Here is a 12,465-nt window from a genome sequence, read left to right as displayed (position 1 = left end):
AGCCAGATGAAGTCCTTTAAAACAAGACGATATTTTTTTCTCAGACTGTCCCCAAGCAGCATCCGCCGGGCTGGTCCTGGCAGCCCTTTCACCAGTAAACAAGGAGCTAAGTGCTTCCTGTAAGGAAGACAGACCTTCTTAGCCACAGCACTACCAAAGAAATTAGAGTCTTCCAGTATCTAAAGGGAAAGGCAGTCCATTAGCTCCACATTACTCAGCTGGGAAGTACAGTAATTTCAAGAATTACGTTTAAGAGTTCTATTCAGCTGTGGGAGTACAACATGCCAGTAACCATCAGGTCTGCTGCCGAACCAGATGACAGGGCAGGGCTGGATGCTGGCCACCGCATTTCCACGGTTACCTCACTGTTTAATGATTGTTTCGCTGGAACGTGAGACATGTTAGAGGGGGAAAAGAAAGGCAGAGCCCTGGAAAAATCATTTGCATCGTGGCTTCCTTATGAAGCGAAGAAGGTTGTTAAAGAAATTGTTAAGACGCGAGACGTGAATCTGCAAAAGTAACCAAGTGTCAAAGCAGCGTGCCGCTGCCTCCCTGGTGCCGGGGCAGTTCCACACGGATGCTGGGATTTAGTGGGTTGTGTTCTGTAACGCGACTCTCCTGCTGCGGAGAAGATGGAGACGGTGTACAAATCCATCAGAACTGGCTGGAAAGTACAAAAAAAGCTGTATTAAGGGGTTTTTTCCCTCCACAACTTTTGACTGATTCAAACCCACCTGCTTTAATACTTATTCTGCTAGGTATAAAAGCAACGAATCACAGCCACATAAGGAGGCTTTAATGAAAACATTCAACTTTAATTACTGAAAGTGTCTTGAGAGCAATGTCATAATTGTTTCGTGCTTGTTCCAATTGATTTGCCTAGGCATAACAGAGGAAGTAAGCAGTGGCACTAGCATGTCCTTGTCTTTCAAATCCTGAATCATCAGTTCTTGAAAGTGGTCTCACAGGACTGGAAATTTGTTCCTTGAAATCCTGTCTGAGGTCTGGGTCTGAAGACTTGCAGGGAAATAGCCTTTGCTTCGTTCTTCAGTCCTCTTCTGGGTACCTGATTCTCACTGATGCCACGTGTAGGCAAATTCACAATCAGTCAGAGTTTATTCATGTTTCTCTGTATCAGAGAATCATTATTATCTGACCTGCAGGAAATATAATGATCGCAAATTGATGCAAAAATGGAAATCCCAACTTTCAGGTGGAGTATGTTGGTGCAGCTCCCCTGCGGTGGAGCTCCGAGCGTGCGGTCAGTGGAGCTCTGCCAGTTTACACTGGCAGGGAATTGGGCTTTGTTATCACCCCCAGATCTGTGGGAGTAATTCAGTAATCCGGGATTACTTTGACATTTTTTATGAGTTTAATAGACATTAATATTTGATTGACAACTTTAAATTGACATGTTAGAAGAAAAATGCACAAACTAAAAACATCTGCATCGAATTACAATGTACCTGTTGTAATTTTTGTCGTTAATTGATTATGAAAACCAGACTTGTAAGATAACTTCCTCAAACTTTTTTTGTGTTCATAACTTTTTCACCCTTTGGATAAAACAAAGAAAAAGATCGTGGATGTAGCAAGGTTTGTATATATCTGTAGATGCACAACATATCGATCTTATTCTGATTTCTTAAAAAAAAATAAAAATTGTTATTCAAATGACTTTTTGTAGTGTTCTGCTCGCTGTTGTAGAGTTTTGTAGGGCTGCGCTGTAAGTAACAGCCACTTGATTGAGATTGAAGTTAGTACATCACGAGGATTTAGTTGTTTTTAACAGGACACGCTACTTTTGTCTTAGTGAAAGTTAATAGACATAAGTAGCATCACTGTGTCATAAAGGACATTTTGTATGAGCTTGTCTCTGTAGTTAGGAGCAAGCTGGGGTAAGAGGACAGGATAACAGATCCTGTTTACACAGTCCCCCATACTACAGCTCCATCCAGTCTATCTTTGTTGTACATTTTTGTCCAATCAGAGAACTGTTTGCTGCAGAATTTCTTATTTTAGGGAATTAACATAATGATTTTCAATGATGGAAGATTTCCATTTTGCTAGTGTTAAAATTCCAAAGAAAAAAATTATTCATGGCAGATGCTGTGAATAGCAATTGGTATCTTCAGCCTTTTGCAACATTTGTAGCAGTTTTGTTTAATGCTGTTTTGTAAAACTCGCCAAAGAATTTCTGTTGTTTGATGTTGTTTAAAACAACGTCATGTAGCTAGCACTAGAAGGAAGCAACACAAAAATGCAGTCCTGAGATTCAGTCACCCTCAAGCACTGGAAAAGTCAAGAATGTGACTACTGGAAACGTGGAGTATTTTACATAACACATCACGTATGACTAGGTCAAGTAGTTGCAGGAACCGGTATTACATATAAATATCTTCTGTTGCTGTTAAGTGTCTCACTGTAGGTCTCAATAAAAAATGGGCATAAATCTTACAGGGTGGGTTTCACAGAGAAGCGCTGCTGGAGAGCGGCGGGGCGGCTGGCGTGCCGAGGCTGGGAGCTGCTGACTTTGCTCCTGCAAAGTTGTTCTAAACATTTTTCTCTAAACCACATGGGGGGGGAAAAAAAATAAGAAATCAACCCAACAAACCTGGATAGAAGTATTATCTATCCTACGTACCAATGCACGCAAATGTTTTGAACGTGTTTATCTGTTCTTTGTAGGGTGAGGAAACTAAAGCACTGACTCTCGTCCTTCATCGTGACTCTGGCTCCCTTGGATTTAATATTATTGGTGGCCGGCCATGCGTGGTATGTTAATTGTTAAAATATGTTTGCCCTTTCCAGTTGGGAAAAGCATGTAGGTCAACACTTAGAGGAAAAATGCTGCTGACAAGCATTTGGGTCTCTTGGGATTCTTTCAGAGCAAATCTTACATTCAGATTTGTATCAGGTATCTATTAACTACCCTGTCTTTTCTCTCACAACGTGTTTATTCTTGCACATCGTCACAACTAACAACACTAATACCGGTGCAGCGTCACTCCCAAAATGGTGCAACCCGTGGTATCTCTTTCTCAGACCATACTGCTCGGAAGATGTTGCATGAGTTCAGGGCCCACAGCTTTAGGCCCTTTACAGTTCATTAAGAAAACGTTATTTACTCTTCTTTCCACCAGAGATCCCACCAGCAGCCCCCTGTGCAGGTGAAGGGATGTAACTTAAACAACCTACTTGTGAATTCTGTGATTTCAGCAGATGTTTCCTGCACCATACGCTCACTAATGTATTACTTCTGGATGCTTGGTGGCTGGAACTGCTGCATATGACTTTAATTAGATCAAGGAGTGGATTATACCTTGTCCTAGTAATTTAGAAGGTATTCAGAACTACTTCTTGGCCACTTGGAAATCTGACATTAATCACGATTTATTCCCAGTGAATTCACTTGAAAGTGATTCTTTATAGTTAGAGTTTTTCAGTTTTCTGAGGCATTGTTCTGCACTGGTAGAAGCTGGCAACACAATACACAGGAATATGAAAATCCCTTGTTAGGTGTAAGATGTTTGTCATGGTTTTATTTTTAAGCCTCCAGAGGAAGAGCTGTGCAACTAAAAATAAAAATGCACTGTTGTCTTACGTTTGATGTGCAAGCAGGCTGCTGTCTCACTGGATTTTGCATTAAGAAGAATTGTAATCACAATGAGTGCTGAGCTGGCCCAAGTCAGAGGAAAATTATTATCATGCAACTTAGGTAGCTAATGGAAGTCCATTCCTGGTTGTTTAACCTTTCAAAATGGGAGCATCGGGTGTTCTGATTAGCACAAAGTAATTCCATATTAAGACATTAATAAGAATATTTCTTTCAAATTACATGCACTGTTGTGACATGGACAGGTTTTAAGCTGAGGGCAAATTAGAGTTAGTTCAAGGTACAATAGAATATTTTTCTTTTCATCCTCAAAGGACAATCAAGACGGTTCATCTAGCGAAGGAATTTTTGTATCGAAAATAGTTGAAACGGGGCCTGCTGCTAAGGAAGGAGGGCTGCAAATCCATGACAGGATTATTGAGGTACGTGAATACACTATCCAGTCTCTTAATGGTGCAAGTTTCATCTCGGGTCTTCAAATGGCGTGATGTGTGGTGTGGGTTTAGGAGAAATGTACCGTGGTAAATACTGTCTAGAAGACATGTCTGTTAAAACATGCTTGACTTGATTTCAGTGCTGACCTTCACAGCTTTACGTATAGTTCTTACCTAAATATAGAAACTAGAGTATGGATGGTATGTGCATGTCCTGGCTTTCTGAGGAGCTAGCATCTATCTGGTATGCCGTAGATTTTTTTTTTTTTTAAAGCTATTGGAAACTTTTAAGTTATTTAGTTAAAACCACATATGAAATACCATTGGTGTAAACCATGATTTTATTTTTCTTGGTATTTAAGACCAAGTTTTGAACAGAAAAAAATTCTGCTCTGCAATTTCTGTACTGTTTATTATAAACCTGCCTAAGCAACTCCTTAATGTTGTTTCTAAGTTCTTATATTACTCAGATTGCAGTCTGAATTTCTTCTCATTTTGCCAAAGTCTTGACCTCAATAAAAGGTCCTTCCTGTGAAAGAAATGGTTGCTTGAAACATTTCTTACAATTTGCAGTGAGGACATTTCTTTTTTGGGGGAAGAGAGAGAGAGAGAAAAAGGTTAGTTTCCATGAAACAAAATGCAGCTGATTGTGTGTCAGTTCCCATTGTTTAGCATTTTACAGTTAAGAAAAAGTATTCTTCACTGTCTTATTTTTGTAGGCTGAAGAAACTTTGAGAGTCTATTGTTCAAAAAGATAAGTGCGGTGTTTGTTGCCAAGGATATCATGGAACAGCCAGTTTCTCTAAAGTAATGGAATTCCATTGCTCTTATGTTTTGCAAATGAGCAATAAACAGCTGTTAAGGATTTTCTGTTGGCAGGGGACAATATGTATTTGCTATTTTCTGTACTGTTATGGTAAATTGTATTCACAATTTAGTAAGGATAGAAAATATTAATTAAGTTTCTTCATATGGGAAAGAATGGAGCCACAGTAGCAGAACTATAAAAAGATAAGAAGCTGAGCTGTGAAATGATCCAGAGTTGCTTAAACCATATATATGATGTAACATAATTGCAAAAAGGTCTGGACAATTTTGTGAGAACTATGCAATTTTGTTTGAACTGAAAATTTTCCCATAAGCATGTATTTCCCCAAAGCATATTTGAAAAGCTGACATCCGTTTCTGAAGTAGTACATAGTCACATAAACCAAACAACTGTATGAAAACCAAAACTTTGGAAAATCAAATACCCCAAAGTTAGGAAATGTCCGAGTCTCCTTGAGTGTAATCGCTGTAACTCAGTCCATACTTGCAGTCGTAGGGCACTTGTCTGTAGCAGTCACCCCCGCTCAGGGCATGGGGACAAGGGCAGCTGGCCTCCACGGGCTCTGCAGCATCTGCTCTCTCTTGCAAGGGTCCTCCCTCCTTACTGCTTTTATTTCCCCCATCCCCCCTTTCTTCCTTCCTCCCTCCTTCTCCATTTCTCCCCAAGTTTAGCATTTGGCAATGTTAGCCCAGGCCACGCTAAGCAGCTAAATACTGTTATGCTGGATGCACACTGAGAACCTGAGAAGGGCACAGAGGAGGACAGGCTGGGTGAGCTTTCCTGCTGTACTTCTTGGCTGGTCTCCTCCCGCAGCGGAGCCAGGCGTCTGTGAGCAGTGGTTGTGCGGGGTCTTTGCTACTGTTCCGCTTACATTTTCACATAAGAGAAAACTCCAGAATAAAGACACTAGAGCAATGTGTTGTATTTATAACACAGCAAGGGTAGCAGGAACCTATGCGTTGACAACTCTTGTTATGCTGACCACAAACTCATTCGCACGTTCACTCTTCTCACTTCTAAATATATACAAAATGCTGATGAACGTTTAGGACATTGTTTCCCAACAGTTTACTTTGGGTGCCTCCACATCAGCATCTGGGTTTGGATTAGGAGGGTCCTGTTTAAGCAAATCTGAGTGGTGCCCAGCTAATGTGGTTTGATTCCTATTGTGGAGTGATCTCCAAGTGTGCTAACTGGATTTTTTTTTAGATAAAATTAATTCATTTAATGCACCCCAGCCACTACAGGCATCCAGTTCACAGAACCAGACTTGAGTGCTCTAATTCAGAGCCCTCAAAATACATGCAGTGTGGACATCAGCTCCTGAAAGCAATTGTTTCATTCTATGTTCTGTGCAATTTGTATTTAGTGCGCTATATCTAACCCTAGTCTGGGTAAGGAAAACAGGGGATACCTCCTGCATCAAGGCGTCTAAGTGAGCTTTATCATACTAACATCCAATTGTCTTAGATAATTGAAATACCCTGTAAATGATCTAGGTGCAAATTAGGTGATGTCCAGTGATAGTGGCCTTCTAGAAGCAAATTTTTTTATAACCTTCACACTGCCAAAGTTTCGATTTGGCAGTTTGTCTGAAAAGTCGTGTACAGATTGAGCTGTAACTGGCAGGACACAGCTGGAGGACTCAGATGGAACTTGGCATAGATAGCAGAGCATCCTAGCAGGTCACATTTGCTTTTGAAAGGATGAAAGACGATAAGGAAAGATGGCAACTTAACTATTGAGACCTGAATTTAGCTATCTAGAACTTCTTTGATTTGTTCATTCAGTATTAAGGTTTTATCTATCACCAGCATGATTTTAAATAGACTCTTTCCCAAAGAACTCTTATTCCAATATAAGCTGCTGAGCATAACATCTCCAAAATTAATTCCAGCATCCATCACGGAGATTTTACAATGAAGTAAAACAAATTATTTGATTTCCTTTTGGAAAATGTTCCTTTGCTGTGGATCTTCTGGTGGATGTGTCCTGGAGCACATGTAAAACAAGTGTGTCATTTCTCATTTTCAGAACTGTCACAACATTTCTAAGTGCTGAGCAGGGATTAAGCAGATTAACAGACACACACATATAGTATTGTTTACAGCTAATAGCAAATGCATTGTTATATTGATATTTGCTTGCAAACTCTATCCCCTGACAAATCGTTACGGAGATAAACTTAGAATTATGTCAGAGAGAATTTTTAAACATTTTCCTTATGTCATTTGTATTTGAATTTCCTGTACTACATCTTTTAGAAGGTTAAATGCAAAGAAGTTAATCAGGTTTAAGAATTGTCTTGAATTTTCTGTTAAAGCAATGTTTTGGCCCTTTGTATATCATCGACAAAAGTAATGCCACTGTGAAGTACATGTTTCTACTGCTAAATGACTTACATCAAGATGAATGTTGCATGGTCTACGCTACTGAGTTTTCAAAGCAGCAAGTAACAAATACAGAGAAATACTTTTTTTCCCTTGTATTCTGTTGTACAGAATCTGTTAAATAATAATGATATTTAGTGCTTACGTATCATGTTATGGCTATTAACTGCTTAATAATTTCCCCTCACTGTTTAATAATATTATCCTTATTTTGCAAATGGGTCACCTGTGGTATACAGAGAAATAACTTCTAGAAGTTCTTGTCAGAGTAGGGTTAAAGACTTGGATCTTGGTTTATTTGTAACTGCTGTATGCAAACCAACGCTTCTTACCTATATCTGTTCTCAAATCTTTCACAATTACTGTAGAAGTAAGGAAATAATGATACTATGAGATTTCCTCTGGTTTGACTACACTTTTTTCCTGCAGTTCTGTACTTACACATTCAAAGCAAGCAGCTGATTTAATGCAGTACTAGTGATTTACTGAATTATTGTTAAGATGTTCCATAGCAAATTGCCATGTTAAAAACATTCTGAAACTATTGATTTTTATGCAAAGAGAATTACTGTTCTCATAGATTTCACTTTCGTCAGGGTAACAAAACGGTCCTAACTTCCTCTCTTAACAGAAGCTGGTCCCAGCCATGAATGCCTCCTCTACGCAGCTGCTTGGCATTTCTTAAGACAAAATGAGATTTGCAGAGTTTTTATCTTCAAGCACATCAGCTCTGAAAGATTATAAATTGAATATGGCATTCTCTTCTCACTAGCTAGTAAACTTGTTTCTTTAGCTTGGGGACAACTTAGAAAGAAGGAGGCTTTTGAAACGCTGACTGCTTGCAACCTTAAGAAGTTTTAAGCACAATTAGGGTACTGTTGAGGTAGTATAAACTGTCACAGTTCCACTGAAACCTGGAGGATTTATGCCACCTGGGACTTACCCGGTGTTTCATGCTGCTCACAGGAAGGATCATTAGTTTAGGAGTTGAGAACACATCTTACTGAGTTTGATTGATTTTCCCCAAAGCACACTCTTTTGCTGCAAATTACAGGCTGCTTTTCTATTACGTGGATTTCTTCACAGATTACACATAAGAACAATGAAACTTTTTAACAAATCTCCTCCTGTACATGTACAAACAAAATTTGCAATTTGCTGTGTGTTCCCTGTTCACCCTGTAGTAAGTGTGCTGTTTTGGCAGAGCCACTTTCTGCTCACATGAGGTGGCTTTCAGCAAAATCGGTTTGGTAGCTGTGTTAACAACGTAGCCTCTGAAAAGTCAAATCAGCACAGAAAAGTCCATCAGCCACACAGGAACAAGAAGAAAGGATGCTCTGGCAAGCGCATGGCATACCCTTCCCTGGCAACGACACGTACTCGCTAAGAAAGATCTGCTGCTGAGGCAAGGGTGGCTTTAAATTGAGTGATGGAATAAATGAAGAAGCATTTTGTGTGGCCTGCTGGTGCGTGATGGGGTCTAGTTTTTCCACAAGCTGAGTCTCTGGGCTGAAAGGGTTCAGTGTGTTGCCAGTCTGGGTTTCTTGTCAGAACGCGGTTGTCCCTGCCCTGTGCGCCATGTTCCGCTTATCACCACTCACAGACAGCTCACAGGAGACTTCCACAAATAATCAGTAAATAAAATTATTAACTGAACACAGCCTTCAATTTCTCATTTGCTGGAGAGCACTTTTTAACATTATGCCAGCTTTAGTAGGATAAACCTAAGCCGACAGCTACTTGCGGGAAGCTCACTGCAAGCACTAGCGGAACTCTGACGAGCATATAGGTTAAACAGAATTTTTCCATTGTCGTGAATGGAAGAGTTCAGCTCTGCGAACAAGATTTACTGTGCAGCTACATACACTTAGGAATTAATTTTCTAGAAGAAAACATTTTCAGACAGTGACTTAAAATTGGCTGTTCAAGTTCCTGCCAGGACACGCAAGCACATTAGAGTATTTGTGGAGAGCGAACACCACGGGGCAGTGAGTGCAGCTATAGCAGAGTCAGCTTTTTTTAGAGTTTATACTCCTAGAAAACTTTCCAAGCCCTTTGTCCCTATCTGTTAATGGTATCTTACAAAACAGCATCGTGCCTGTGCTGCAACATAGATCCCGCAGCTTGGTCAAAAGGGAATAATAATAAGCTTAAGAGGAAAATGTAAATGAAAACAGGCAGCCTCGGTTATCACTGCATTTTTTTCCTCTCATAAATTTATTTGCCTGATCCCATACAAGCGCTACAGTCTAAGGGAGGTGGGGAAGCAAGGGGACGAGCCAGACTCCAAAAAGAGAACGAACCAAAGAGGTACAACAGGATTTTTACACTAAATACTGTAAAATTGTCCTTCCTGCAAACAAAAAAGAAAAAAAAAGTTGGATGGGATGAAAATGTAAATGTTGTAAACAAAGCAAGCAATGTTGTTTCTAGTATTACAGACCTACAGTCTCTGCCTCGTCACTGATAAGCAGACTGCAGAGCTCAAGTTATAAGCACATTTTGTGCTGCAACTTTTGAAAAGGTCATCCACAAATTCCCCTCAAATTTCTGCACCATCATATTCTTTTTAATAGAAGTCCACAGCATGTTGACCTCAAGCATAACGTGGGCATTTTGAATCTGTGGAAGCTTTAGAATATTGGTCTCAAGGGCATGCTGAATAAATAAGAGGTAATTAAATTATCAAAAAAAAAGCGCTCTCAGCTCAGGACCAGATCCCTTATGTGTAACACTTCTTAAATTAATGGGATGATGGTGTCCACGTCCCTTCTCCCCCTTCACACAGCCTTCCACCCTGCACTTCCCTCTGCGCTCGCTTTCCTTGCTAACACAGCGTGCTTGAAAACAACCCAGTATCAGTCTTTAGCTAATATAAAATCGATCCTATAACACCTTTAGTGCTTTTGAGATGGGGGCATGACAACTACGCACAAATCAGAGCAAGTAATTGGCACTACTGCCCTTGGCCAGGCTGTTGGGGGGCAGAGAGAGGTGGTTCCCTCCGTGGAGCGGGACGCGGTGGGACGGTCGCCCTGCACTAGAGGACAAGCCTGGTGTGTCACCCCAGGAGCAGTCACGATGCTGCGGATCAGCCCATGGCTGTGGCACATGCCTCAGAAAACACAAACCGGCCAAGAAACATAAATTTTGGTGTTAGGAATTACTACTCTTTCAAAGAAGTGAAAAATTGCCATTTCACATTCTCTGTAGCTAACTCCAACTGTAGCTAACTCTCTGTGTCGAACTCCAACAAATACTATTTAAAAGAATGCATATAGAGCATATAACAACGGGACAGTTTAACCTTCTTTTCACATGTAGTGTCATTACTTGCATTTTAAATCATCTCCTGTTCACTTTTCCACATTTGAAGCCAAACCATTATGATTATCCATTAGATTTTATTTTTAAAATTTTGATTGTGCCGAGTCTTTTTAGGGAAAACACGCAGAACGTCCTATCAACTATTTTCACACATGTTGTTTGCATCATAATAATTGGGCAGACACAATCATCCTTAATTTAGTACGTATGCAGTACATTACCATGTCAATTGTACTAAAAGATACACATAAAATAAGTGCAAATTAACTGACAAAAAAAGCAAGCTCAGACCATTGCTGTGCAAAATGCACTTGAGTAAAATTTGCATAACTTTTCATTTGGAATTAAAAATGGAATTTATCCAGCAAATGTGAAAAGTACTGTGTGTGAGGGTGAGCAAATCTTCCTGGGGATCCTGAATCCTGATCCCACAGCCAAAACCTGGTTTATCTGGTCGAGGGATTTTTCTTTGGAACAAGGGCGTGACATGCAGACCGGGTTGCCAGGAGTGCCTGGCTTCTGCTTTCTTCACAGCAGCGTGTTCCCTTTCTCCCCACACACAAAATACTGAAATCCTGGGATCTGTCCCAGTAAAAACTAGAATGCAAAGTCACTTCTGATTAATGGTATTTGTAGCGCGCACGTGAAATACAGTCTTACTGCTTGATACTAAACAAAATATATTCCAATATAGGATACGGGGTTTTGTTACTTTTATCATAAATAACATTTAGTAATTTTGAAAAGACATGAAACATTGCAAACAGGCAAACATGGAAAACAAGGGTACTTGATTAGAAGTTGATCAAATTTACTATATCAAATTGTATAGCAGTAATGGCATTAGATTCTCATTCTCTCTCATACACAGGGCTTTTCCTTTGCCTAATTAATTCCTTCTTTACACTATGAAAAATTGTTCACAATGAACTGCAGTTCTGCGCTTTAAACACTAAGAGGTGACAGTTTATCAACATCGTGAAATTAATTCCAACATTGTTGACTGTTTCTTTATGCATGATGTTTTGATAAATTTTAAAACAATATAACTTTACTAACTTTCCTATTTTATGTTCCACTACAAAGTGCAACTACAGGACTTGTAAAGTTTTTAGACCCTCATAAACAGAAATGATACTGGGCTGACAGTAATAGTAGTGGAGAATTTTTTTGCTTCAGCACTGGGGCTTTTAAATGAGAATAGTATTTAAGTTGTTGCTTTTAGGACTTTATTATGCATTTTAGTATCCAAAGTAAATTTGTATTTTGTTAGATTTCTTATAATGGTGTAACATTTTTAACAAAGCTTCTATCTGTAAAGTCTTGTATCTGTAAAGGGAATTTAGCTCTGATAGTGGAATTTGGGTTTTAAAGACTAGGTGGGGGAATAATACGTCAAAAAGGCAAAGTTGAGGATTTGTTAGGAGTGGGAGGAGGAGTGGTACAAACAGGCTGTGTGGGTCGATCACTAGATGGTAGAGACACATCCCATCCCTCTGTACGCGACCAGAGACATTCCTCTTGTGAAGGACTGGGAGACACATCCCATCCCTCTGTACATGACCAGAGATGTTCCTCTTGTGAAGGACTGGGTGATCATTGTGCTCTGGGCCACACCATTCCCACATAATGGTGCTAGCGTCTTAGTTGCAACAAGTTGTGCATTAAATGTACCTCAGTTGTGTGAAGCAAGTGGAAAAAAGAGTCAGAATATGGAATACACTATCTTTTGTTGGTGCAAGCCCATTTTAATAGTTGACTGAAGCCTGGTGTTAAAATAAGCTTTAAAAAAAATCATTAATTTATATAGCCTCCATTGTAGGACTTGACCTATGGATCTTAGGAATGGTATACCCCCCAGCAGGCTCT

The 12,465-nt window shown here is 39.8% G+C and overlaps 1 protein-coding gene across 1 annotated transcript in view; it reads left to right on the top strand.

The window, feature by feature from the left end:
• PDZRN3 (PDZ domain containing ring finger 3) overlaps nt 1-12,465 on the top strand; it is a 143,065-nt gene that overhangs the window by 4,389 nt on the left and 126,211 nt on the right. Inside the window, exons 2-3 of the mRNA XM_075762459.1 lie at nt 2,689-2,775; nt 3,931-4,038. Coding sequence (XP_075618574.1) covers nt 2,689-2,775; nt 3,931-4,038 — 195 coding nt within the window. The remainder of the gene's footprint in view (nt 1-2,688; nt 2,776-3,930; nt 4,039-12,465) is intronic.

This window comes from Balearica regulorum, chromosome 10 (assembly GCF_011004875.1).
Source record: "Balearica regulorum gibbericeps isolate bBalReg1 chromosome 10, bBalReg1.pri, whole genome shotgun sequence".
NCBI lineage: Eukaryota > Metazoa > Chordata > Aves > Gruiformes > Gruidae > Balearica > Balearica regulorum.
The sequence above is the reverse complement of the archived record's forward strand: the minus strand, read 5'-3'. Positions and strand labels throughout refer to the sequence as shown.